Consider the following 26,936-nt stretch of genomic DNA (forward strand, 5'->3'; position numbering starts at 1 on the left):
AGCTAGTCCCTAATGTGCAGATTTTTTAAAACTTCCCTCAAACACTGATCAGGTTGTAAAAATCTGAAAAGTGTGCACATACCTGTTTCTGATGGAAGACAGGCCAGCAGGAGGAAGGTCAGAGACCACAAGGGCACTTGTGTCATCCTGGCCATTGAAACTGTTAATATCTTGCTGAAAATAAGCAGCAAAAATTAATTCCCCAACCTGGCAGGAAAATTCTCAGCATGTGGTGGGACTTTTCTCCTTTATGCCAACAACTAATAAATAAAACCACATATTAGATATTTACAGTAAAGATAAACCTGAGATATAAAGTTCTTATCTGGCCTTACCCACAACCCAAATTCAGAGAGTTTGGATCCAGGATTATAGTTCATATCTATCTCCAATTTACAAATATAGTTCATTCTTAGAAAAAAGTTAAATTAAAAAACTGTCTGGAATATTAAGTTTTGGTTTTACAATAGTTTAACAAAATATTAATTTTCTTGCTTGCAAGAGTAGCCAACCATAGTGCCCAGGTAGGTTTCTCCAAAACATGCACATACTTTGTTAGCAAAACCCATCTTACATCTCCTTCCTTAAATTGCAGTTTAAATTGGTATGATAGTCTGCACTTCCTGTAAAACTTCTATGCAGTTTTTGGGCACTGTCAGAAAGTTTTTGCATTTCAGTAACAGATTAAGTGGCCCTTTGGCTGAAGATGAGTGAAATTATTTCATCGCCGAAAATTTCAAAGAGGGCAATATAAAACATCTGACATGGATACCTGTGTGGAATGTTTAAATTAGAAACATTTAACTGCACTTTTCTTAAGTGCCTCAATTTAGTAGAAAGGACCTACTGCTTTTAAAAAGGTTAATCTAAAAATATTGCATGAGATTTTATGAGACACTATCACAATGGACTTAAATCCATGTTAATCACAGCCTTTTGGAATTTTTGGAAATGTTGTTGAGAGAACTGCATCTAACTTGGAAACAAATATCCACTGTAGCGACAACTGCTCTTTAAAATCCCACTCCACTATATCTTGTGCTCATGCATCTGTCAAAAGGAACCTACAAATGTACTAATATTCCCCACCAGGCCTTTTAAGTAACTCCAATGCAGATTTTCTGGGCAGGTGTGGCAATGAATCCTGTCACACCACAGAAAGCAGCCACCACCTTAAAGAAATGACACCCAACACTTATCATCCCAGCCTGAAGGCAGGAGAGACAGGTCAATTCTTCTAGACAGCCCTGAAGCACTAGTATACACACTATCTACTTATTTATTTGCCTTCACTTCTTCACACACAGCACTGCTTCAGCAAAGCAGTACTAACCCTGACATCACACATTCGTGGCTTACAGAAGCATTCCTGCACCCATCAGCCCTGCAGCTAGTACAAAAATATTACAGGGGGCCAATGCCCCCTCTCTCTATTAAAGTTGGCCTTCTCGAGAGTAGCTTCTGGACTGGGTACAGGCAAATGCTCAAGTCACTACACAGCCACCAACCCAACCTGAAATTTGAAAATAAATTTGGTTATGTAGACACACCATCTTCCACGCTGATGGATGAGACACACACATCTAGCAACAGAATCACACCGAACCCACAGAGCAAGAACTCAAGTAACCACAAATTCACTAGGCTCTGCGCACATGAATGCACAGCTTACCGTGCAACACAGAAAAACAACCCTTGACGCTCTCCTTTACACACTGGCTTTACGCGACAGCACAGACTTTTAGACGGGGGGGTGGGGTGGGGTGGGGGGGAAGAGATGAATCATTCAGTCGGTGCCCAGCGAGGTAAGGGAACGAGGGGCCGTGGGCGATGGGCTCTGTGAAAAAGCCCCGCTCCCTCCCTCGCACCGCGGATCAGACCTCTGTAGGTCTCTCACGGGGAGGACGCTGCTCCCCGCATTCCCGGGGCGGAGGGCGCACTATCGAGCCGCCGCGCCCATAACACGCAGCTCCCCCCGACAGAACGGCCTGCAGCAGGGCTCGGAAGCCCCTCGGAGCCTGGGGCTCTTTATGTCTCCGTGCAGCTTGCGGGGGGAGGCCGCATCCCCACCCTTGGGTCACAGAGAGCCCCAGGCTAGCTTTCTCCCCGAGCCCCGCAACCGGCGGCTCCGCTCCCACCCCCCACTCACCTCCGACTGAGCCGCACACGCTGCGCGAGCTCCTCCACCCCTTGCTCCATCAGCGGTAGCGGCCCCGGCGTCTCGCGCAACCTCTGGCCCGGACGCGGCGCGAGCTCATTGGAGCGACAAACAGAGCCGGGCGCAGCGAGCCAATCCGGGTAGCCGACGAGCCCCATTGGGCCACGTTCAGAAGAGCCGGAAGGAGGCACGTGGAACGCTCCAACTCCATTGGCGCACGTGGGCCAGGCGTGGCCCTCCCCTCCTAAGGCAACCCTGGAAGAATGCACCAGAGGCAGGTGGTGAGTGAGGAGCCACTGCATGCCCCTAAGGTGGAGAGATGTATGGAAGCTTCATGCATACACCCTGTGAAGACTCCTGTATGCACGCACGCTCCCTGCTTTAATATGTTAACGCAGACCGTAAAGATCCTTGTGTGTATGCCCAGTGGGGCTAATGAGGCAAAAGCAGGCAAAGAAAACTCTATGCATCCTCTCCGTGAAAACACTTAGGTTTTCATATGAAGTCTTTTGTACATGTGCGTGTTCAGGGGACGAGGTCTGTATACCTTCTCCGTGGCCTGGTAGTGTGAGGCCCTGGGTTCTATGTAACCGTCACACACAGGCATCACAACACATGAACAAAGATTCTTACGTGTTAATGAGGCACGGGGAGGTGTGTTGTAATTCCTGGTTTCACAAGTACTCCTTTTCTTTTTGGTTTCACTGGTAAAACACTAACAACAAAAAGCAGCCTTTCTTTCCCCATCTCAAAACCAGGAAGTCATCCGGCCCTAGAGTCTGCCATGCAGTAGAAGAGAGAGGCTTTTGCTTCTTAGTAAACCTCCAATAAAGAAACAGTCAATTTGAAATCGAACATTTGCAAAATGAGAAAGCAAGAAAAAACTGCAACTATCAGAAACGTTATTATTTTATAATGTATTCTAGTCTCATGAAGTAACTCACTGCTAGAGTGGGAGAACTTAAGCGGTTTTAGGTTAAAACAAAAAAGTGTTGTGTAGTTTTTGTGTGAAATACTTGTTTTTTGTTACTTGTTACCTTGTCTGCATTATTGTAACCTTAACAGGATCCATCAAACTACCCTAGGGAATCTATGATTTTAGGTATTTAAAATGGTTAGCTCTAGCGTTTGGCCTGCTGTCCTCAGGCGGGCCCTTCCCGGAGATTGGTTTGAGGCAGTATGTACAATAACATAAAAAAGCAATGTTGCTACATGGAAGCATTATGCATGGGTAAGCCAGGCCCTCTGTGAACGTCTAATTAGCGTTATCGAATCCTATTCCTCCTACATTATTTCAGTGTTGACAATCATAGAATATCAGGGTTGGAAGGGACCTCAGGAGGTCATCTAGTCCAACCCCCTGCTCAAAGCAGGGCCAATCTCCAATTTTTGCCCCAGATCCCTAAATGGCCCCCTCAAGGATTGAAGGATCCTCAAGGATCACTCCGCTGTCCATCGAGCACAAGGCCTATCAATAAGTACCTCGCCTGGGGCTGGGTAGGGGTTATTGTAAACGTGCTGCAAACATGCTGCGTGGCCAGACGGTTGTGCCGCAGGCCACGGGAGTTTGCAGGGCCGCAGGCGCAAGGGGGCGCCCGCGCACGCCGGAAAACTGCAGCTCCCAGCAGCGGCTCGGCGGACGGCGCCTGCCCGGCGTCCCACGTGACATGGTCTCCGGCCGCCGTCCGTCACGTGCGCAAGGAGAGGCGGTTCTCGGCGGCCCGGTCACCTGATCCCTGCCCGGTCCAGCTCCGGTCGCCAAGATGGCTGCTTACCTGCAGTGGCGCCGCTTCGTGTTCTTTGACAGGGAGACGGTGAAGGAGCCGGCCGGGCCCGACGGGGGCGGAGCCGGCGGAGCGAAGCCCTTCGCCCTTCCGCCGGGCATCACCGTCTGCGACTCGGGCAGAGGCAGCCTGGTTTTTGGGGATATCCTTGCCCGGGGCTCCCTCAGGAGGACGCCGTCTGGCGACCTCCCCCACCTTGGAGGTTAGCGCGGGCAGTGAAGCAGGGATTCCCCCGCCCCCTTTTAATGCTAGCGGGTAGGAGAGAGGTTGGGCGCCTTTCCCCCTCTTTGGGCGCCAGTGCGGCGGGATGAGATTTAGGAGTGGCCAAGGCCTTTCCCCTTTGGGCGTCAGAGGGAAATGCACAGATTGTGCCACCTGCCGCTGCTGCCAACCGATGGGGAAGGCCAGTGAGATCGCGCCATCCAGGGTCGGCAGCTTCGTGACAAGGTTGCTCCCCGTGCCTGGCTGGTGGTGTAATGTTCAAACATTTGCATGTCTGCTTCACGTCACTAAATTGTCCCCCACTAATCTCAGCCCACGGGTCCAGGGCTGGATGAGCTGTGTGGCCTGAACTCCCACTTACTCCTAGAGGAGAGGGCTTCTGAGTGGGGCTGAGACACACTGATGGTGTGGAGTGGAAGAAACTTGCTCTCCCACCACCTGTGCGTTGCCTGTTTTGTGAAGAAATGAAATGGAAAGTGTGTGAGTGATGTATAATGCAGTCAAACTTCAGAATATTTCTCCTTTATAGAAAGAGAGTTTTGGGTAGTTAACTGGGGTATGGTAAGCACTCACTGAAACCGCAAGGCGTGGTTTTGCTGACATAATGTGTGTTTTTGGAATCGCTCAGGCTTTAGGAAGTGTAGTCTATTTTCTTTGTTGCATGATGCACGTGAAGACACTTGTGAATGTGTTCTGCGTGGCTGAGAATCACTGCTGGTAAGAACTAGAAAGTTTTGCCTAGTGTACTCTATTTCATCTATGTACTAGAATCAAGGTGACCACCCTCATCTTGAAATACGCTATGGGTTCTATACAGGAAGGTTCTGAAAGCCTCCCGTGAGGCGCTTCTCATTGGGAGTGGTCAAAAGTGTTTAGTACCTCGCAGCATTGGGCCCTAAACTAAAGTAGGACGTCTGTTAGGTGTGTGCCGAGCTGTTGTTTTCTTTTTCAGTTGCCCTTTGGCATATAGAAAACGTCTGCCTCTTCCAACTTCAGGTCACCTGCACGTTAAAATGTTCACTAAATGTTTTGTTGCTCTGCGATCGCTTCAGTGACTGGAACAATAGCTAGTATAAGTATATTTGGCCAGCTGTCAATAAATAAGGGTAGCTTAAGAAGGGTTTGGTTGTGATATGTGTGGTTTCATTTTGTTTTCTCTGAGTACCTTGACTATCCTCTACATATGGAAGGTCAGATCTGGTTCTTGCCACGCTCCCTTCAGCTGAGCAGCTTCCAGGCTTACAAGCTGAGGGTGACTCACCTGTACCAGCTGAAGCAGCACAGCATCTTGGCTTCTGTTGGTGAAGATGAAGAAGGCATTAACCCGCTGGTAAGTGAAATGACAAAGAGGACATGAGCCCATCTTGTGTGCTTTTCTGAGGAAGAACAATGTATTGGGATTAGTTTGGGAATGTCTTTGGTGTAAAAACAGTGTGTTAAATTCTCACCCTATGGGCTTAAAAGGGACCAGGTTGTGGCCCCAATATACCTTAAGACCATATCTACTCACATTCTGTCTGTGTTGTTTGCAGGTTAAAGTCTGGAACTTAGAGAAACGAGATGGTGGGAATCCTCTTTGCACAAGGATTTTCCCAGCAATACCGGGTAACAAACCTACAGTTGTGTCCTGCATAACTGTCCATGAGACTCTTAACTTCATGGCTATCGGTAAGTGAAAAGCCAAACGCCTCCTGAAGGTGCCGAACAAACTCTGAAGTTAATATGATGGAATGAAAATGGATTGGTCCTACAGAAGGCAGCGTAGAGCGTTCTGACATTTTCACGTCACATGCTTTTCATCCTAAAGAGAATGAACCTGACGCTAGTTGAGAATGCCAGTAATTACTTGCAAAAGTTTGGCAAATCTTGATTTTTACCATAATTTTTACCATAAAACAAGATTTACTGTTCTATTGAGGTTTAAAAGTTAGGTACATACTCTTTATCTATATTGCAAGAAAGGAAAGAACAAAAACAAAAAGGACACTCGGGTAATTTTGACCCCAAATTGAGATTTTGTTCAGGCGGAGGAGAATGGGTTTTGCAATATGGTAATACCGGGCTATAAATATATATAGGAAAGATAAAGAACGTAACACTGGTGGGGGAGTTGCATTGTATGTTAAAGAAACCGTAGTCAAATAAGGTGCCAATCTGAAATGAAACAAACTGTACCATAGACTCACTATGGATAGAAATTGCATGCTCGGCCGGATTTATACCTTCCGCGCCCTACGGCACAGCATCTTCAGCGCCGCCGCCCTCTCCTCACCCCCGCCCCTACAGCTGATGTTTGTGTTTTTTGTAATTTTAAATATGTATTTTTTTTGTTATTGTATTGAATAAATGTGATTAAAACAATCACATTGGTAGCAGGTAAGTGCTACTTTACTGCACATGTTTCCTTCCTTGACTTTTGCTTCGCAAACGCGCTAGTGATAGCCTCACAGTCCATATCTTTTTAAAAGTTATCCTTCAGTAGTTAAAAGGGTCCAGGCTTCTGACCCTCGGGAGCACCAGGCTAAGGGCTTTAGACCCGGAGGGAGTGCTGGGGCTGAAACCCCGCAGTTCTTTTCCCGGCTTCAGCCCCGGAGGGCAGGGTGCTGGGGCTTGGGGCTTTAGCTACGAGGGGAGCGCTGGTTTCAGCCCCGGCGTGACCCTCTCCTGCTGAAACTGGGAGCGGGGCTGTACGAGCTCTGGCGCCCCCGCCCCCCAGGCAGAAGGCGGGAATGGAGCCTTGGGGCTGAAGCCCCAGCACTCCCCTGAGATCTAAAGTCCTGAGCCCTGGTGCTCCCAAGGGTCAGAAGCCCTGATACCCCCAGAGCCCTGACTCCCCCCTACCTGCAGTCCCAACCCCACTTGGTGTCTGAAGTCTGTACGGTCTTGTTCAGAGTTACGGACAACCTCCGTTCCCGAGGTGTCCGTAACGCTGAGGTTCTACTGTATCATTGGGTTGTCTGTCATTTTTAAGAAAGCTTACGCTAACCACTTTTAACCACATATGTACAAACTTTTTAACTTTTACATGACCCTAGAACGCCAGTGCCCCTAGGCACGTGCCTACTGTGCCTAATTGGAAATCCGGTCCCGGTTGCATGCTTGACTAAAAAAAAGGTATAGCAGTAGGCATAGGTTACCAACCACCTGACCGGGATGGTGACAGCGATTCTGAAATGATAAGGTTGGCTGGAGCGAGGCTCTAGAAGCAGAAAGCGCAGTTATAATGGGTGATTTCAGCTTGCCTTATGACGACTGGGTGAATGTCACGTTGTGGCGTGACGCAGAGATAAAATTTTGAGACGGCATGAGTGACTGCTTCTTGGAGCAGCTAGTTCTGGAACCCACAAGGGGCAGATGAGCACGATTTGTTGGGGGAAGAATCAGCACGGCTTTTTGTAAAGGAAAGTCGCGCCTCACCAACTTATTTGGATTCTTTGAGGGTGTCAACAATCACTTGGACAAAGGTGATCCAGTGGATATAGCGTACTAGGACTTTCAGGAAGCCTTTGACGAGGTCCATCACCAAAGGCTCTTATGCAGGCTAAATAGTCATGGGATAAGAGAGAAGGTCTTCTCGTGGATCAGTAACTTGTCCAGAGACTTGTTCTAAAAATGTGACTTTTGACCAACTGGTTTCCTTCCATTTTACAATGTTGACTTTTATAGTGCTAATTATGTACATGAGGCGCACTGTGTGCTTTAAAACAACTGTTACACAAAACTGGTTCCAGCGAGTTAGGCATCTGTTGTAGCAAAGCAAAACAAAAAAGAGCAATAGGAGAAAATAAACCATAAAGAAAGCGTCCGTGTAAGAAACGGAGATTAAACTTTCTCAAACAGGAGAGCTTTGCACTGGGCCAGGAGATGGCCGTGAAGAAGTCCTGGTAGACCCTACTCAGGAAGGGAGTTTGATACATGTGTCCGTGAAGTGAGAAGGACCGCCCCGGTACGCATATCTGTCTGGGAAACAACAAGGAGGATCCAGCTGACTGCAGCTGCCTTGGACTTAATACTAGTCAATGTTTGGAAAGTGCCATAGACATAAACAGTTTAGTCCTTTTCCTTCAACAGGCTTTGCAGATGGAAGCGTTGTGCTTACAAAAGGGGACATCACACGAGACCGACACAGTAAGACCCAGATCTTACATGAAGGCAATTACCCAGTCACTGGCCTTGCCTTCCGCCAGTCTGGGAAAATCACCCACCTTTTTGTTGTCACCACGGAGAACATCCAGGTAAGATATTGGCTTGACAAAGCTGTAATGGAGGTCAGACTCTGGCCCACTGATTGTAACGGCTCCTGGTTATTTATCACCAATCTGCCGTTCCATGTAATCTCTAAAAAATCATATTTCCTTCACAGACCTATATGCTGTCGGTGAAAGATTATCCTCGTCTGGAGCTGGACACGCATGGTTGCGGTTTACGCTGCTCCACGCTCAGCGACCCCTCCCAGGACCTCCAGTTCATTGTGGCAGGAAACGAATGTGTGTATCTGTACCAGCCAGATGAGCGTGGCCCCTGCTTTGCCTTTGAGGGACAGAAGTTGATCGTTCACTGGTATCGGGGATACCTCGTCATCGTTTCCAAGGACCGGAAGAGCTCTCCAAAGTAAGACTCCGGGAAGCAGATGAGACCATTTTACGTGTATTCACTGTGCAGTTTTTGTTCTTTGCAGCTCTCCTGGCGCTTTGTTGTGCAAGGCTGTTGCGACACAGATCCCCATTGCTCTCAGCTGGCAGAGGGCTCGCTGGTCTGTAACAGCAACTCCTAACAGGCCTGCCGCTTTCATAGTATTCATTCAGAAAGAGTACCAGTTGCGGGTTTTAAATGGTTATGATTATCCTCGTAAATGTAGGTACGGCTGCTGTGTAAGGAGTTATGTGTATATCCACTGGAAATGTGTTCTGATAGTTTGTATCAAGGTGTTAATCCCCAGCAGCGGTGAAGAACTGATTTCCTGCCAGAACAAAGAGATCTGTCCGTCCGTCTGTTGACACGTATTGTCTCATTCGCCATCCCCAGTCTGAGCTAAATGCAGAGGAAGAATTGTGAGATTTAACAGGAAGAGCAGAACAGCAAAGGGCTCGGAACCTTTTCCAGGGATGCACTTCAGCGATTTACTAGACTGTATCTGGGGACAAGGAAACCATCCTGAATTCCTCTGCCTAGGAGGTAATCGGGTGGTGCGATTACATTCATGAAAATAGGGTCTCAATCAGGTTTGCCTGAAAACCCTGCAAAAAGGCTTTGGGTAAGATAATCTTATTTGGACAGAAGGTCAGACAGTTCAGGTTAGTGTCTAGGAATGGTGTTACAATTTTGTTTGATAGGTAACCCTTCTGTTTCCATTATCCTTACTCACTATCTCATAAATCTTGATCTTTGATGATAAACTTATGATTGTTTTCACTCTAAGTGGAACTCAGTGCCGTAGTATTGTACGGGATGCTGCTCCTGAGCAGAATCATTCAAGATGATGTGTACGCTGTTGCCTTAGGGACAGCAAACCTCTTATTACTGTGAGTGTTCAGTGATTAAGGAGCTGAACGCTACAGGGGAAGGCTTCAAAGGGATTTCGGAACTGGAGTGCACCTGTCGTTAACCTGCAAGCCAAAGTAAGGGGTGACATAGCCCAGAGGAGATGGTTTGGGGGCTAACAGGCTGGAAGTGTCAGGGAGCTGACACCCAGTTAAGCAGCAGCAAGTCTCTCTCTAGCTGGAGGCTGAGTGGGTAACAAGGTGACTCTCAGTCCTGGGCACCCCGAGAATCGTCCCAGGTGTTGACTGACATTACTGTGGCATGTGATTAGTATTAGAGCTCTGGCAAAAGCTGCTATGGATTGATCTGAATCTACAGAATCCAGTCATTGCTCCTGGGATAGCGGTATGCACCACCCTCCAGAGCCAGTGGGATCTGTCACCACCCTTTTATAACTCAGGTATGATTTCTCCCATCTAGTATGTGGACTAACAACGTACGACATACTCACATGGTTGTTCAGGGGTTTGTATCCCGGCTCTAAGTGTGTTAAGGAGACGCTATTGAGAATGTGACTCAGAAATCCAAGAGCATGTGTGTTAAACTCTTGCTCTTTCTTCTGGTATCCAGATCAGAGTTTGCTGGGAGCGACCCGCAGAACTCCGACAAGCAAATCTTGAATGTCTACGACCTATGTAACAAGTTCATCGCGTACAGCTCGGTCTTCGATGACGTGGTGGATGTCTTAGCAGAGTGGGGGTCTCTCTACGTGCTGACTAGAGATGGGAAGATCCATGCGCTTCAGGAGAGGGATACGCAGACCAAACTTGAGGCAAGCCACCTTCTTAATCTGTGTTTTATGGCTTCAGAACTGTAAAAGCTCCACAGATGAGAGGTTGAGAAGACAGCACTTTGGACAAGTGAGTTATATGTCGGCAGTGTCGTTGTTGCCTTGTTGCTCCCAGAATATTGGCGAGAGAAGGTGGGTGAGGGACCAGTAGAAGATGCGACTTCACTGACCTTGTCTGTAAGTGAGTTATATATCAGATGAGCTAACAGCTTCTCTGCACAGCCAAGTCATTGTAGACAACTTAGTCTCTTATGCAGACCTGTATAGGGCTTTCGACAGCATTGAGTGGAAGGAACACCTAGCCTTGCGGGCACTTATGACATTTACCTGATGAGGAGCGTAGCAAGTGAAATATGTCACTGTCTAGAGCAGAGGGTCAAACACCTTGTTCCCTGTGATGGATTTATTTTCAGATGTGGCAGAATCTAAGATTTTTATTTAAAAAAAAAAAAAAAAAAATCTAGTCCTTGTGGCTGTGAAGGAAACTTCTTCAAATGTGAATCAACAAGAATGCCTCAGTTCATAATCTTCCTGAATCTGCAGACAGTCTGAGACAACAGTAGCTTTGAGAGGTGTGAACTCTCCCATTAATCTCAATGGAGTATTCATTTTTAAGCCTTATAATGGACACTTGAATGTAAGCATTAATTATGTAATTGATGACCAGTTGGTGAGTGGTATGGGGAAGGAGATGGGAATTGCTGCTAAGAAGGAAATGCAGAGGGAAGAGAGGAGGAAATATCTGAAGACCGAGTTGAGGGATGGAAACAGAGAAAGGAGGATAAGGCGGGAAGAGAATCAAAGGGCAGAAATAACGGTGTACCTGAAGGGGAGCAGATTTTCCTGTTGCATGAGTCTGAATGTGATAATAAGGGACTGAACAAATAATTACTGACAGTTCTGTTATTAAAAGCCAGATTCTACTACTGATCTCTGTGGTAACCTGCCATTGATCTCAGTAGAAGGTCTGTGCATCGAGGAGAGCGTGTTGTCCTGAACACGTTCTTCGGCCTGTGGACTGCAATTGAAAATTAAATTTGGGCCTTGCCACGGAATGAATTTGACATCTCCTTCCAGAGATTTAACTTTTCTGGTTTGTGAGTCTTGAGGAGACGGCCGTATGTGGTGTAGGGAAAGGAGGCACAGGGACAGAGAGGGTTAAACGTAAGAGTGACCATACTGGGTGAGACCAGTGGCCCATCAGGTGCATTATCCTGTCTTCTGACGGTGGTTGATGCTTCAGAAGGACTGACAGAATAGGGCAATTACTGATTGATTCATCCCCTGTCCACTCCCAACTTCTGGTTTAGGGACACCCAGACAATGGGGTTGCAGGTATCCCTGACCAATGGCCATTGATGGACCTATCCTCCATGAATTTATCTGATTCCTGTTTGAACCCAACAATAGCTTTGGCTCTCAGAACGTCCTCTTGCAATGAGTTCCACAGGTTGACTATGTGTTGTGTGAAGAAATACTTCCTTATGTTTGTCTTAAACCTGCTGCCTATTAAAGGGCACATACTTGTGACCTTATGTGTGGGAGCCTCAAGGAGTCAGGACAGGAGTTGGGAGGTGGATACGTGTTAGTCAATATGTTGCTTCTCTGCAGTACGCATAATCTGATTTTACTGATTAAGTCCCCTACATTCTCAGATCTCTGCACTGGAGTTTCTTCTCTCTCATTCCCCATAAAGAGTTCATTCTCCTTATCCACCCCACCTTCAAGGCTCTGCCCCTGTCTTCTACCTCTGCTGCCTTCATCTCTGTTCTATAGTAGTGAGAAGCCCAAGTCGCTCTGGTCTGAGGTGGAAATTATAAGTTTGTGGGGTGTCTTGGTTTCCTTTGGGATTAAAGGCAGGGAAATTGCCTGACCTCTGCGTTAAGAAGGCGAGAGAAGCTCTTGCCCTCATACTGCCATCTTCTCTTCACATTTCATAGATGCTGTTCAAAAAGAATCTGTTTGAAATGGCTATTAACCTGGCCAAGAGTCACCACTTGGATAGCGATGGCTTATCAGAGATTTTCAGGCAATATGGAGATCATCTGTACAACAAAGGGAACCATGATGGAGCCATTCAGCAGTATATACGGTAGGAAGGGCCGTGAAAAGCCAGGGGAATATAATGAAAGTATACAGGGCTGTTGAGGCCTTGCATTTAGCTAGACCCTGGGTAAAAGACACAAGTCAAACCTAATGTAACGAGTTGTAGTGGTAATAAAGGGTCTGTCAATCAGCCTTACAGGGTTCTAAATTAACAGCATCACCTTGGGAAAGGAACCTGAGCATCACTGTGTACAGCTCAGTGAAGAACTCTGCTTTTTTACCACAGCTATATATCGAGCGACAAGGTGTTCGGATACATAAGGAACAGGATCGAGACTAAACAAAAAAATATTATAGTGTCATTATATAAACAGTGGCTTGCCTTCATTTTGAATTCTGTGGGCAGTACTGGTTATCCCGTCTCAAAAAGGATATTACAGAATTAGGGGCAGTTTATAAAAGAGTAACGGTAGTTGGGTTTGGAAAACCTCTCCTGTTAAGAATGAAAAGATTGGGATTGTTACCTTAGAAAGGAGATAAACAGGAGGTGATGTCATATAGGTATATAAAATAATGAATGCCCCAGAGAAAGTAGATCAGGAACTTCTATTCTCTCTGTCTCGTAACACGCGAAACAAAAGTATGTTTGGTGAGATTGAAAGGTGAGAGGTTCAAAACTTGATAAAAGGTAATACTTTTTCAGATAGTGCACATTTAGACTGTGGAATGTATTGTCACAGAATGTCATTGCGGTCAAGAATTTAGCAATATTCAAAGAGGGATTGGACACTTATTATGGATAACATGAATATCCAGAGATATAATATGTTGTTTGCAGTGTTGTGGTAGCCACGTTCGTCCCAGGATATTAGAGAGACAAGGTGGATGAGAACATAAGAATGTCCCTACTGGGTCAGACCAAAGGTCCATCTAGCCCAGTACCCTATCTTCCACGGTGGCCACTGCCAGGTGCCCCAGAGGGCATGAACAGAACAGGTAATCATCAAGTGATCCATCCCCTGTCGCTCATTCCCAGCTTCTGACAAACAGAGGCTAGGGATGCCATTCCTGCCCATCCTGGCTAATTGCTATTGATGGACCTATCCTCCATGAATTATTCGTGAGGTAATATCTTTTATTAGACCTAGTTCTGTTGGTAAAAGAGACAAGCTTTCCAGCTACACAGAGCTCTTTTTCAGGTCTATGTAGCCCGAAAGTTTGTCCTTTTTCACCAATGGAAGTTGGTCCAATAAAAGTTATTACTTTGTCTCTTAGGTCATGTCTGCACTACAAAGTTGTCAACTATTTAAGTAGACATCGAGCCTCTGATTTAAGCAAGTTGATCTGGTGTGTCCACACCATGCTCATTGTGTCGGTGGAGTGCGTCCTCACTAGCAGCGCTTGCATCGGCACACTGAGCACTGCGCTGTGGGTATCTATATCACAGTGCCTGTAGCCAAATGGTATTTTGGGTAGGGCTTGCAATGCCTCATGGGACCAAAATATTGGCATGGGTGGTTATGGGAACATGGTGTTAGCCTCCCATGATGCACGTACCTCCCTCCCTGAAATCAATGGCAAACAAACAAGCCTTTTTCACACCTTTTTTGTGAAAGCCTGGGTTAGCTGCACAGACACAATATCACGATAAGCATGGACGCCGCTCAGCTGCACTCTCTTGTTGTGAGCATTACAATCACCTCGCACCTCATCCAGCAGTATTTACACAGGACTTGCTGCATGGAACAATGTGATGTCACGCAAGCAGCCCTGCTGGAAGCCATAGAACAAAGCAATTCACGGTTGCTGGTGACAGTCATGCATCAGCTGAACACGGTTGAGCGCCGTTTCTGGTTCTGGGAAACAAGCAGTGACTGGTGGGACCAGATCGTTATTCAGCTGTGTGAATGCATAAGGCCACTTTCCAGAAACTGTGTGCAGAGATTTCCCCAGCCCTGAAACGCAGCAATACTAAAACGAGAGCTGCTCTGACAATGGAGAAGTGAGTGGCTATCGCTCTGTGGAAGCTTGCAATGCCAGACTGCAACCAGTTAGTGGGATGTCAGTTTGGAGTGGATAAATCTACCATGCGATCTATCGTGATCCAAGTTTGCAGGGCCATTAACAGGCTTCTGCTAAGAAGGGTAGTGACTCTGTGCAACGTGCAGGACATAGTGGATGGTTTTGCCAGGATGCGGTTCCCTATCTGCGGTGGGGTGATAGATGGCACGCATATTCCTATCTTGGCACCAGACCACCTTGCCAAAGTGTACATAAACTGAAAGGGATACTTTAGTGGTGTTGCAAGAACTGGTGGATCACGGGCTGTTTCACCGACATCAACATGGGATGGTCAAGAAAGGTGCATGGCGCGCATATTTAGAAACACAGGTCTGTTCAGAAAGCTGCAAGCAGGGACTTCCTTTCCAGACTGCAAAATAACCATTGATGAGGTTGACATGCCAATCATGATCTTGGGAGACCCAGCCTATGCCTTGCTCCCCTGGCTCACGAAGCAATATACCGGCCGCCTGGACAACAGTAAGTGCCGATTCAACCATAGGCTGAGCAAGTACAGAATGATGGTGGAATGTGCCTTTGGATGTTTAAAAGGTCGCTGGCACTGTTTGCTTACTAGGTTAGACCTCAGTGAAAGCAGTATCCCCATTGTTATCGCTGCCCGCTGCGTGCTCCATAATATCTGTGAAATAAAGGGAGAAAAGTTTCCGCCGGGGTGGGGGGTTGAGGCAGATCGCTGAGCAGTCAATATTGAGCAGCCAGATACCAGGGCAATAAGAGCCCACTGAGGGGCTCTGCATCTCCGTGAGACCTTAAAACCCAATTTCAGCAATGAGCCAGAGTAATGTGATGCTTATCTGTGTTGTTCCTTACCAAACTATTCCCTCTGTTGCATTTTCTCCCCTGTAAACTTCACCCCCACCAGCCACCATGTGTGGAATGAATAAAGACCCTTTTTTCCTCAATCCATTTTGTTTTATTAGGCACACAAACACAGAGAAAAGCAAAGAAAAGTAAGATAACCTTGGGCAAAAGGGCTGATAATAGTGTGAGAGGAGAAACAAGGAAAGTTTGTTTACAGATGCACTGCAGTAACAATCAAAGGTCTGGGAATGGGTGCCTTCTGTTCCTTGAATCGCCTCCTGGTGCTGAGTGGAAGGGATATAGACTCCTTCCCCCCCCTCCCCCACACATCATAGGACATTTTGGGGAGGAGGCGATGATGGCAGGCAGTGCTACTGAGAGAGTCTAGCATCCAGCAGCCTTTCTTGAAGCTCAACTAGATGCCTCAACATGTCTGATTGCTCCTTCATAATCTGCAACATCTCATCGTGCGTGGCACGCTCTTGTTCCCTGCAAGCTCTCCTGTCCTCCCTGTCCATGGCCGCGCAGTGGAGTTGAAAGCGCTCTCCAGAGCGGTCACAGCAGAGCACTGTGGGACACCTCCTGGAGGCCAATTCATTTGAATTACACAACGCAGTGTCTACACTAGCCACTGTAGATCCGTGGATGTCGAATCAAGTGCTACGCCTCTCGCGGAGGTGGAGTAAAGAAGTTGACTTTACAAGCGACGTAGGTCAGTGGAAGGGACTCGGTAGTGTAGAGACATACATTAATAGATTAACACGTCGACCTAAGTTTGTAGTGTAGACCAGGCCTTAGTGATACAATAGTTAATGCAGACAAAAATTGCTTCAAGTAGCCAATCTAATTTTTTGGGATGAGGTCTTCACGGGGGGACTGATTATTCCAAATCTGCCTACTGTGGGTTTCTTGCACCTTCGTCTGAAGTACTTGGTGCTATCCATTACCATAGGCAGGATACTGGACTAGATGAATCACAGATCTGATCCATCTGGTAATTCGTATGTAACACCTGGGGGATGATTAAAAAAAATAAAACTACATTCAGTGAAATATTTTTTTTTTAAAAAAATCTCATACATTTCTTTTTATACCAGGGTTTATACAACTTTAACAAAACCTGCATTTTTGGGCCTAAAGTAACTTGATAAGTGGCCTTTTAAAGTTTCATAAAGAGGAGTATGGGTAAGAGGCAGGAGTTCTTGCTTAGAACTATGTGTCTTATTTGGAACCAATATTTCTGTCTCTGGGATTCTTGGGGTTTATGTAGTGTTGACATAAATTTTACTATCGAGTTGTGATCACAACAGTGAAATAGCAGGATAATAGTGGCTAAGATGTTGAAGTGGGGAAAAGAGCTCTGACTGTGGGGCTCAGGAAACCTTGTTTTTAAACCCTTTTTGAGGTGGTCTTAACTCAGTTGTGTGTCAAAACCACACCTTCCCCTTAAAATAGGATGTTAAGTCATCATGTGTTTTCACCCCAACCTTAATCCAAGCCTCTGGGGCAGAGTATTAAGTTTGCTTCACTACATGTGAGGATGGATGGTATCCTGGTCTGACCAGTCATTATTTCTGAAACATAGCTGGATCCCTCGTGGGTGGGTTCCTATTGGTGTCCAGAGCTTTATTGCTGTGCTGTCAATTCCTTTATCTCTGGCTTATTGGAAGTAGCAATCTTATGTCACTTTTCTCCCAAGAACCATTGGGAAGCTAGAGCCATCTTATGTGATCCGGAAGTTCTTAGATGCTCAGCGTATACACAACCTGACTGCGTACTTGCAGACACTCCACCTGCAGTCCCTTGCCAACGCAGACCACACCACCCTGCTGCTAAACTGCTACACCAAACTCAAAGACAGCTCCAAACTGGAGGAGTTCATCAAGGTAATGGGGGAAGGTAAAAGTAGTTATGCAAAACCATCAGGTTAGTACAGTGATTAGAAAAAGGGTAATAGCAAAATGGTTGACTGATTCCAGTAGTAGCTTTGCCCACATAAGGACTGCTGGATTAGTCCTCAGCATCCTCATGCACTTGTGCACATATCTCTAAGCTTCCAGCACCACTGCAGCATTCATTTGACTTGCCATCTTAAGCTTTGAGCGTGGAAGATTGTTTGTGTTCCTAGTGTGATTCAGTCTTAGAAATCTAACTAGAACAATGGTCATCTGCACATGCAATGCTTGTCTTGCATGAGAGTAATTTAACGGTCACTCTTCGGGTCCTCATGCATGGAAGCTGATCTGTATCTGCCAACAGCCTAGAGGATTCTTGCTGATAGGCCAGATGTCTGCAAATCCATATCAGGTCTATCTCTCTCCCTCTCCCCCCAGTAATGCCCCATCATTTCCTCCTTGTAGACCAGTGAGAGTGAGGTCCACTTTGATGTGGAGACAGCAATCAAGGTGCTCCGTCAAGCAGGTTACTTTTCCCATGCTGTGTACCTGGCAGAGAAGCATGCACACCATGAATGGTTCCTCAAAATCCAGCTGGAGGACATCAAGGTTGGAAGATACCTTTAAACATTTCTGTTTGATCCCTATATGGTAGGAAAGCCTCTCTTTGTTAGGAATGCTCCTCCATGCAGCATGGGAGTCTAAGCTGCTTATGGGACAATTGTGCTAGCAGTACAAACAACTGCTAGCATTGTGCAATAGTCAGTCTTGCCTCTGAAGCATATAAGTAATTACACAGGGCTTAAATGTCCTCTTGCTTCAGGTGCTGCTACTGCGATAGCTGTTTTGTCCTGGATCAGTGCCAGTTGTCCATCTGGCTGCCACCATTTCAGCCCATAGATGGCCACATTTCAGTGGCGGACAAAGTTATCATTTGGGATACCCTTTTATTTATTTATTTAAATAAAATACTGCATTGTTTCTCTGCATGTTGGCTACTGTGCAGAGAGGGCTTTGGCTTTTGTATCTGAAGTACAGAGGGTGGTACCATGTGCCAGCTTTCACCAGCTCTTCCTTGCAGAATTACCAGGAGGCCTTGCAGTACATTGGCAAGCTGCCATTTGACCAGGCAGAAAGTAACATGAAGCGGTATGGCAAAATCCTGATGCACCATGTCCCCAGTGAGACCACAGAATTGCTGAAGATCCTATGCACAGACTACCGGCCCACAGGAGACCGTGAAGGCTCTGGGATGCTGGAGGGGAAAAAAGTAAGATCTGTGTAACTAAACCAGTGTGCCCTTGAGTGAGGAGATGTAGCTAATGTGATGATTTCATAGCTGACAAAATACGACGAGAGAGTGTTGGAGTTAAGGGACGTTTCCCATGGAGATGTGGGGTCACGGATGCCATAAGAAACCTTGTGCTTTGTTCCATTGCTATTGAAGACTTAACAGTCCAGGGTGAGCACCCTCTGGTATTAGGCAGGTCTGAGGACTCATGCATTGTATTGGGAAAATACTGACACCTTTGGACCATGGGTGAGGTGGCATCTTTACTACCTCTACCTGTATAATTGTTTCTTGAGTGAACAAGAAGCTGGAGACCTCGGGTCTGATCCCAGAGTGATCTCTCCTCTCCTCTCTGGGTAAACAGCAGCAATGGTGAAGTGACCTGCACAATCAGTGGCAGAGCTGCGACTAGAACACAGGAGCAGTAGCTCCCAAGGCTCTGCTTTAAGCACTAGGCAACTCTCTTCACTAGTTCCTCTCCCTCTGTTCCCAAACCTCTGCACTGGAACATATGAGCAGAGCCCAGCCTCCCATCACCACCATAAGGGGAGTTGGTGATGTGTTGGCAGAGGCTTTGGAGCAAGGGAATTGAATTGCTTGGGCCTGTAGGTCCCACCAGCACCCTCTAGTTCCCCACTAGTGCATCCTAGACAATGGGACACAAGGGTCCATGTGGCTTCTGTTTCCTAGAAACGTTGGGGAGGGTCCACCAACTTCCCCCCCTTAGAGATGGCTCACAAGGCCTCTGCTTCTCTGAAAGGATTGGGGACAGTTGGCAGCAGGGCAAGGGAGCACTCTCCTTCAGAGTCCTTGGTCCCTTTCATGTCCTCTGACATCAGCAGCATTGTGAACTGAACTTTGAAAGTGCAAGAAAGTGGTGTGGGGGTTGGGTGCTGATTGGGGTGGAAAGGAAAGTGAGACAACAGGCACTGAATAAGCAAAAATAGTGGCTCTAAGCATAACCAGACGGGCTAATAATAAAGTGGAACCACTTCTGAGTGGTAGGAAGGATGGGAGAAGGGCCCATTGGGTCTGTAATAGAGGAAGATATTGTAGGGAATGGGGAGGGGCTGAGTTGGGGAGAAAGTTGATTTAAAAAAAAAACGCTACAACTAAGATTTGTGATTTTGATGCCCTGTTTATGTTTGCCTGTCCATCACTGTTTGCCTTGGCTGTTTAGGTTGTAAGGTCTTTGGGGCAGAGACTGCATCATCTTATGTATTTGTACACTGCTGTGCACAATGGTGCCCTGACCCTCATTGGGATCCATGGGTATATCTGTAATAAAATATTTAATAGCAATAGACAACTGGGAAGTTCTGAAAAATCATTGTTCTGCACTGAGCTGTTCTAATTCCACCAAGATCACGTGAAAGGAAGTTTCCCTGGATCTGGAAGGTAGAAGTTTGAATTTACAGTGTTTAGATCTGCTGGTTGTTGAGAGAGATTCATCTTAGACTCGGTGGGGAGTGTACTCCCAGGGTGACGCCTGGAAGCCGTTGGAACCACCGTTCCCCCAAACCGTTCAGCTGGGTTGGCTTCCCACACTGCTTTTGCTGAGAACACCCCGCCAGCCCCCTCTGAGCCCTGTTATCACCCAATACCACAGCAGGTGGCGCCACATACCTAACTGAGTGCTTTACCTAAGCCACTCATGGACCCACAATGGAGGCACCAGCCAATTGCCCAGCCTTGCACCCCTACTGGAGTATAAACCCAGAAGTATACTGTCTTGCACTTCCCAGGGATCTGTACATGCAAGCTCATTAAATTAGTCTGCTTCCCCCTCAATGTGGGGAAGATATGCACCAAGCCTTTGTTAACTGAACTGAGATTTTCCCAAACGCTTCACTCAAAAACATACTGGTTAAGATAAAACAAAACAAGTTTATTAACTACAGAAAGATTTTAAGTGATAAATGATAAACAGATCAAGGCAGATTACCTAGCAAATGAACAAAAATGCAATCTAAGCCTAATATGCTAGATAGGATTTGAATCAAACAGTGTCTCACGCAGTTAGATAGTACAAGCAGTTCACCAAGTTTCCATACACAGGCTAGAAATCCCATTAGCCTGGGACCAGCACTTCCCCCAGTTCAGTCTTTGTTCCTCAGGTGTTCTCTTGTGTGGGGAGTGAGGTCCCGTGGTGATGTCACTTCCCCCTTGTATAGCTTTTTCCGTGTGGCTGGAACCCCTTTGTTCCAAGCTAAGTTCCCAGCCCAATTTGTGGAAAAATTAAAGTACCAAAATGGAGTTCAGTGTCATGTGATCTGATCACAAGCCCTTGCATTCTCCTGATGAGTCATAGCAGCCATTATCCATAGGCTGGCTGAAGAGTCCACAGGTGAGGACAAGCCTTTTCCATGGCTATTGTCCTTGTTGATGGGCCATTAGCACTGCCTAGCTTCTTTGTTGTTGTACCTGAAAGACTAGCAGTGGGTGCTTCCAGCCTCACATCATACTTTAGTAACTCCCACATAGCAAGATTTCATAACTTCACATATGATGATAGCACATACAGTCCAACAAATTATTAATTTTTAGCAGATCAAGACTTTTAAAATACCTCACAATGCATAGTTTGTACAAATCATATAATAATTTCATCACCATGGGGAAATATGGGGTGCTTTGGGATGCTGAGTGCCATAGAGAGACATGCACTTGGTATTGGACAGTGTGTCTGACTTTCTTTCTGGCTTGTGTTAAAGGCTAATTCTGAGGAGTTCATTCCAGTCTTTGCAAACAACCCCCGGGAGCTCAAAGCTTTTCTGGAGCACATGACAGAGGTGCAGTCTGACTCTCCCCAAGGCGTCTATGACACACTGCTGGAACTTCGACTCCAGAACTGGGCACATGAACAGGATCTGCAGGTTTGAGCTCCTTTCACCCTGTAGCTAGAGAAGGGGCTTCGGTGGGCCCACCATTTCTATTTGCATCATTTTTCAACCTCTAAGCTCTGCTCATATGTGGTGTTAATACAGGATGACCCAAGCATGCTGTGCTGGACAGACGAATGGACAAACTAGCACAGTCCATCTATTAAATTTCTATTAGGTTTGGCTGGACTCTGTCCCTAGGGGTCTCATTGATTGTGGGTGCTGGAGAATTATGACCCTTTGGGAAAGTGCCTTGTCTCACTCGCCTGCACCCTTTCTGTTCTGAAAGCTGGCTCCCAGCAATCCTCTTGATCGCTGAGTATTTCTTTGCTAATCAAGGCCAAGGAGAATTCCTCCTGTTCTTTTAATAGGGAAAGGAGAAGAGCAGAGGGAACTCCCCCCCCAGGAGAGCTGCAGTGTAGGTGTCTGATCCTTGGGGTGGAATTTGCCAAGCTCCTGGAGCTAAACACTCTGTTTGGTTTTGTCTCCTTTGCAGATCAAAGAGAAGCTGCACAGCGAAGCCATCACCCTGCTGAAGAGTGGAAGGTTCAGAACAGTTTTCCATAAGGCTTTGGTCCTGTGTCAGATGCACAACTTCAAGGATGGTGTCCTCTACCTTTATGAACAGGGCAAACTGTGAGTGCTGCTTCCCTTCCAGGCACCTGAGCCTTATTGGTTCAGGCACTGGACCACAACCCTTTATGTACTACTAGAGGAAGGGAAGGGTGAAGATCCTCTGATGGTCTCAATGCAGGGACCTAGGTCAGTTGCCAAGCTGAAAAACTAACCTGTGTCTCTGCTGCTGTTTTTGCAGAGGGGTGGTGTAATGTAATGTAGGAGGGCCTGGCTGACCTGGGTCTTTGCAGTAGTGCAGGGGAATTATGTGGCCAGGTGACAGGCTGGGGTCCCTGCAGGAGTGAGTAGGGGAGAGGTGGGCTGACCAACTGACCTGTTCTCACCCTGGCTCCCCTTTTTTCAGTTTTCAACAGATCATGCATTATCACATGCAGAATGAGCAGTACAGGAAGGTGATCGAGGTGTGCGAGTTGTATGGAGACCAAGAGACCTGTCTCTGGGAACAGGCCCTCAGCTATTTTGCCCGGAAAGAAGAGGACTGCAAGGAATACATCACAGCAGTACTGAAGCATATTGAAAACAAGAACCTCATGCCTCCACTGCTCGGTAATGACAAGACCTATAGCAAGGAAATAGGGCTAGAATGAGCTCTCTCTGGACAGAGAGTTTGGAGGAATGCAATAGTCAATGCAGCTTGAGATGTAGCTAGTCCACTAGCAGTCTGCACTGTAGGGAGGGCACATACCAGTGATCCCTGATTGAGCGGGGCGGCTTACTAATTCTAATCAAGCCTCACAACCTGCCTGTGGCTAAGCAGTATCCCCATTCAGTCTCTGTGCCTTGGTTTTCCCCTTTGGTTAAGTGTCTTGCCCAAGACAGACAGTGAACTGGTGACAAAACTGGAATAGAATCCAGGTCTCTTGACTCCCAGTGCCCGGCTCTGACCACCTAAACACCTCCCTGTCCTCTTTCTGGAATCCCCTAAGCACATTGGTTGCTAGAACCCCCAGTTTCCCTGTCTAATACCTTCTAAAGTTTAGAGTTTTATTCAAGAGTTTTGTAGTTCAGTAAAACCCTGACCCCTTAGGCCTTTGGATGGCATTTCAGAAAAGAGCAGTCCAGATAAGACCAGCATAGCTGTTCCAGCTCTTGGTTTGTTTCTGTATTAATGTGCTGGTTATTCTCAGTTGTGCAGACTCTGGCTCATAACTCCACGGCCACGCTGTCTGTGATTAAAGATTATCTTGTCAACAAGCTGCAGAAGCAAAGCCGCCAGATTGAGCAGGATGAGCAGAGGATTCAGAAATATCGTGAAGAGACCACAAGGATCCGCCAGGAGATTGAAGAGCTCAAAACCAGGTGCAGGAGACACTGTCTCTCTCTCTCTCTCTCTCCCTATCTATATAAAAATCTAGTTTGAGCATACTATAGTGTCCATCCCCAAGGTCTCCTCCTGTTCTGTTGCTGGTGGTTGAGTGTGCTTGATATAGTTTTGGAGACCTAGAGGGAAAATCCTGTATTCAGCAGCTGCTCAGGTGCACTGACTCTGGGGTGTCTTACGTTGGGTAGTCCTCTTTTTTAATTTTCTTTCTGTCTCCCCCCCTCCCCACACCCAAATTGTCTCAGTCCCAAGATCTTCCAGAAGACGAAGTGCAGCATCTGTACAAGTGCCCTGGAGCTGCCTTCAGTCCACTTCCTGTGTGGTCATTCCTTTCACCAGCACTGCTTTGAGAGCTACTCAGAGAGCGATTCAGAATGTCCCACCTGCATGCCAGAGAACCGAAAGGTCACAGATATGATCCGAGCCCAAGAGCAGAAGAGAGATCTGCATGATCAGTTTCAGCATCAGGTAGGGGTATCACCATCACTGCCCTTTCCCCTTATACCTGCTGGGTTTAAACCTCTGCTGTGCAGGGGCAGCAGGTTTGTAGAAATTTTGTTGGTGCCCAGAACGCCCAGAGCCCCCCACCTGCCTAAGGCTCTGAGACGAAGTTTGGGTTGGGGAAGGAGGTCTGGGGTGCAGGCCCTGGGCTGGGGCAGGGGATTAGGGTACAGGCTGGAGGCTCTGGGAGGGAGTTTGGGTGCAGAAGGGGTGAGAGGTTGGGCTCTGGGAGGGAGTTTGGGTGGGGGAGGGGGTCTGGGGTGCAGGCTATGGGATGGAGTTTGGGGATGGGAGAGGGTGAAGGCTCTGGAACAGAGTTTGGGTGTAGGCTCTGGGCTGGGGCAAGGGGTGGGGATGTAGGAGGGGGTGAGGGATGCAGCCTCTGGGCTGGAGTTTGGGTGCAGGCTCTGGGCTGGGGGTGGGGGTGCAGGCTCTGGGAGGGAGTTTGGGGGCAGGTGTGGAAAAGGGGTGGGGGGTGCAGGCTCTGGGAGGAGGTGGGAGGGTGCGGCGCTTATCTGGGGCTCCTAGGCAGGGAGGGCTGGGGGACCTTCACGTGCTGCTACCCCCAGGCACTGCCCCCGCCGCTTCCTGTAGGCTGCAGGGGTGCTTGGGACGGGAGCAGCACGCGTAGACACAGACCCACCCCACCATGGGGCTGCAGGGAGGGGCTGGCAGCCACGTGGAGCAAGCAGGCAGGAAGCCACTCAGCTCCGCTGTGCTGCCATTGGTGGGTGCGGGCCCCAGGCCATTTTAAATGGCCCAGGTAGGAGCGCCTGGGGGTGGAAGGCAGGGCTGAGGGAGAGACCTGGCCTCAAACCTTGCTGGAGCTGGGCTCAGGGCCAGGAATATTTCTGGTGCCCAGGCACCACGGGCCCATAGAACTTGCTGCCCATGCTGCTGTGGACAGTATGCCTTAATGTATACAGGAGTTCAGGCTCCTGTGCTGTTTGAGAGCTCCTGTGCTGTTTGTTGAGAACAGGAAAGGATGAAGCTACTTTGCAAACATGTCCTTCTTGAACCTGATTTCTGGAGCATTGATAGCTGAATGACTTACGTCTGAGGTGCCTTCCATACCAAAGGATTCTTTTGTGCTTTACAAATGGAGGTAGCTAGAGGTAATTTCCCTTCAGCTGTCACTGAAAGGCATCCACCTGTAGGGTGGAACATGACAGCTGCGCAGTAGCATACAATAACACTGCACAACAGTTTGACCTGAAACTATAGTGAAATTGAAGGAGGTAGAAAGTAGTTTGTCAAGTTGGAATTTGCACCAAGTTGGCCGAGGCAGGTTTAAGACTGTAAAGGTAGTCTCTCTCTTTTCAGACCTTTTCTAAGCAAGGATTTAAAAGTGTTATGTTAGAATTTGTAGCTAATGTATTCCAACAAACACATTTGAAAAATCTAATGTAGATAAGGCAGTGTGTACTTTAACATATGTTAAGTTGGTGGTGTTAAAAAGCCTAGGGTTCAACTTGATTTGACGGCACATGATTTAAATGGAGATGAACTGAATATTTGGGTGAACATGTGGATAATTAGGAAGGCTGAATATCCTAACTACAGAAAACCTTTCTTGAGGTGTGTGTTAGTACAAGAACTTCCACCAAGGGTCACAATGCTCCTTTGCTTGTGCAACACAAATGCTCCAAAATCAAGTGACCAAATATGATTGAGATTGCAGCAGATGGCACATGAGTGCTTTTGGATCAGGACCGAACCCTCTCTTAATGAAGCTTCTTTTTGTCTTTGACAGCTCAAGTGCTCTAATGATGGCTTCTCTGTTGTTGCTGATTACTTTGGTCGTGGGGTTTTCAACAAGCTCACTCTCATTACGGATCTGCCCCCAGGCAAATCAGCCACAACTATTGACGCCGGCCTGCAGAGGGAGCTCCTCATACACACAAAACGCAGCACCTAGAGCCATGCCTTCCCTGGGACGCCTCCCTTGTGGATCTTGTACGATATTTATCTTGAAGACTCTGTAAATTAGTTGCTTCTTGATTTTTCAACCTCTCCAATGAACCGGGATGGAACTTGACTGGAGAGGATCTAAAAAGAGGGCGTGAGCTAAGTGGCTGTAAATCTCGTGTTGTTGGAATATGTATGATGCAAAGAACTGTGTACTTTCTGGGAGGGTTTGAGTCCAGGTCAGGGTGCATAGCACCCTTCTGACAGCCTCACAGTGCCTTAAGCCCTGGGCACACCAACCTGTCTGCAATGCTACAGGGCAATCTCTGGTGTCACATTTGCCCAGCACAAAGCCTTTTGCAGCAGGTTTCCGCTGGGCAGTAACTGATTGTCCTGTAGGTTGGGTCAGCCAGCGTTGCAGCTAATTACACTATACTAGCTTGACAGAACTGAAGGCTATGAAAATAACTGGGTTTCTTGCCCAATGATCGAGTGTTATGTAGTGTGCTTGTGTTGGGTTTTTTGTTGGTTTGTTTTTTAATTTAGTTGCTTGTAGACCAGAGATGAAGTCTGGTTATCACTGATGGAAAATCAGAGTTTGGGGCCAGATGGTCTTTTAGGGGTGTAATTGCTTCATTTGGTTGCTCTGAGATTATTTTATGTAATGAAGAATGGCCTAAGAGGCACGTAGATAGAAATTCAACTCAAATGTGAGTTCAGAATTTCTCGTTTCAGCTGCTCAACCCATGTTTCACCTGTATTAAAAGTGACCTCACACAAATTCAGTTGTGCTGTAACTGTCTTTCCATTTAAAGGTTTGAATTGCTTACTATAAGAAATTTCTTATCTACATACTTTGAATTTATGCATGTTTTGTAGCTCAGAAATGTGAACATGGGCTTTTTTTAATGTGAACTGACTGTGATGATTTAGGGATATAATCTGCCCTGGAGCTACAAGTTATGTATCTGAAAAGAGAAGAAAATACACTTCTTCATAACAAGTTAAAATGTAGGGTTTTCTCTTATAGAAATGCAAAAAATGTTTTACACACTGCACATTAATCTTATCTACATAT

General features: G+C 47.0%; 2 protein-coding genes across 5 annotated transcripts in view; one reads left to right on the plus strand and one right to left on the minus strand.

The window, feature by feature from the left end:
- Positions 1-2,331, minus strand: part of HYOU1 (hypoxia up-regulated 1) — a 30,336-nt gene extending 28,005 nt beyond the window's left edge. Inside the window, exons 1-2 of one of the 3 annotated variants that reach the window (XM_048827682.2) lie at positions 2,150-2,331; positions 83-174 (exon numbers count right to left, since the gene is read on the minus strand). In XM_048827682.2, the coding sequence (XP_048683639.1) occupies positions 83-174; positions 2,150-2,316 (259 nt within the window). In that variant the 5' untranslated portion in view covers positions 2,317-2,331. Of the gene's footprint in view, positions 1-82; positions 175-1,672; positions 2,098-2,149 lie in introns of those variants that run through there. The other 2 variants (XM_048827684.2, XM_048827683.2) reach the window with 2 other exon arrangements.
- The window catches only part of VPS11 (VPS11 core subunit of CORVET and HOPS complexes), a 56,295-nt gene extending 29,656 nt beyond the window's left edge, over positions 1-26,639 (plus strand). Inside the window, exons 1-16 of one of the 2 annotated variants that reach the window (XM_075122195.1) lie at positions 3,787-4,084; positions 5,346-5,494; positions 5,697-5,832; positions 8,236-8,399; positions 8,528-8,775; positions 10,276-10,477; positions 12,436-12,587; positions 17,124-17,310; positions 17,785-17,928; positions 18,401-18,589; positions 21,325-21,486; positions 21,989-22,128; positions 22,472-22,674; positions 23,256-23,427; positions 23,695-23,917; positions 25,704-26,639. In XM_075122195.1, coding sequence (XP_074978296.1) covers positions 3,922-4,084; positions 5,346-5,494; positions 5,697-5,832; positions 8,236-8,399; positions 8,528-8,775; positions 10,276-10,477; positions 12,436-12,587; positions 17,124-17,310; positions 17,785-17,928; positions 18,401-18,589; positions 21,325-21,486; positions 21,989-22,128; positions 22,472-22,674; positions 23,256-23,427; positions 23,695-23,917; positions 25,704-25,868 — 2,799 coding nt within the window. In that variant the 5' untranslated portion in view covers positions 3,787-3,921 and the 3' untranslated portion in view covers positions 25,869-26,639. Of the gene's footprint in view, positions 1-3,786; positions 4,085-5,326; positions 5,495-5,696; positions 5,833-8,235; positions 8,400-8,527; positions 8,776-10,275; positions 10,478-12,435; positions 12,588-17,123; positions 17,311-17,784; positions 17,929-18,400; positions 18,590-21,324; positions 21,487-21,988; positions 22,129-22,471; positions 22,675-23,255; positions 23,428-23,694; positions 23,918-25,703 lie in introns of those variants that run through there. The other variant, XM_075122196.1, reaches the window with a different exon arrangement.
- The last annotated feature ends 297 nt before the right edge of the window (positions 26,640-26,936 follow it).

The sequence above is a fragment of the Caretta caretta genome, chromosome 22 (assembly GCF_965140235.1).
Source record: "Caretta caretta isolate rCarCar2 chromosome 22, rCarCar1.hap1, whole genome shotgun sequence".
Classification (NCBI taxonomy): Eukaryota; Metazoa; Chordata; order Testudines; family Cheloniidae; genus Caretta; species Caretta caretta.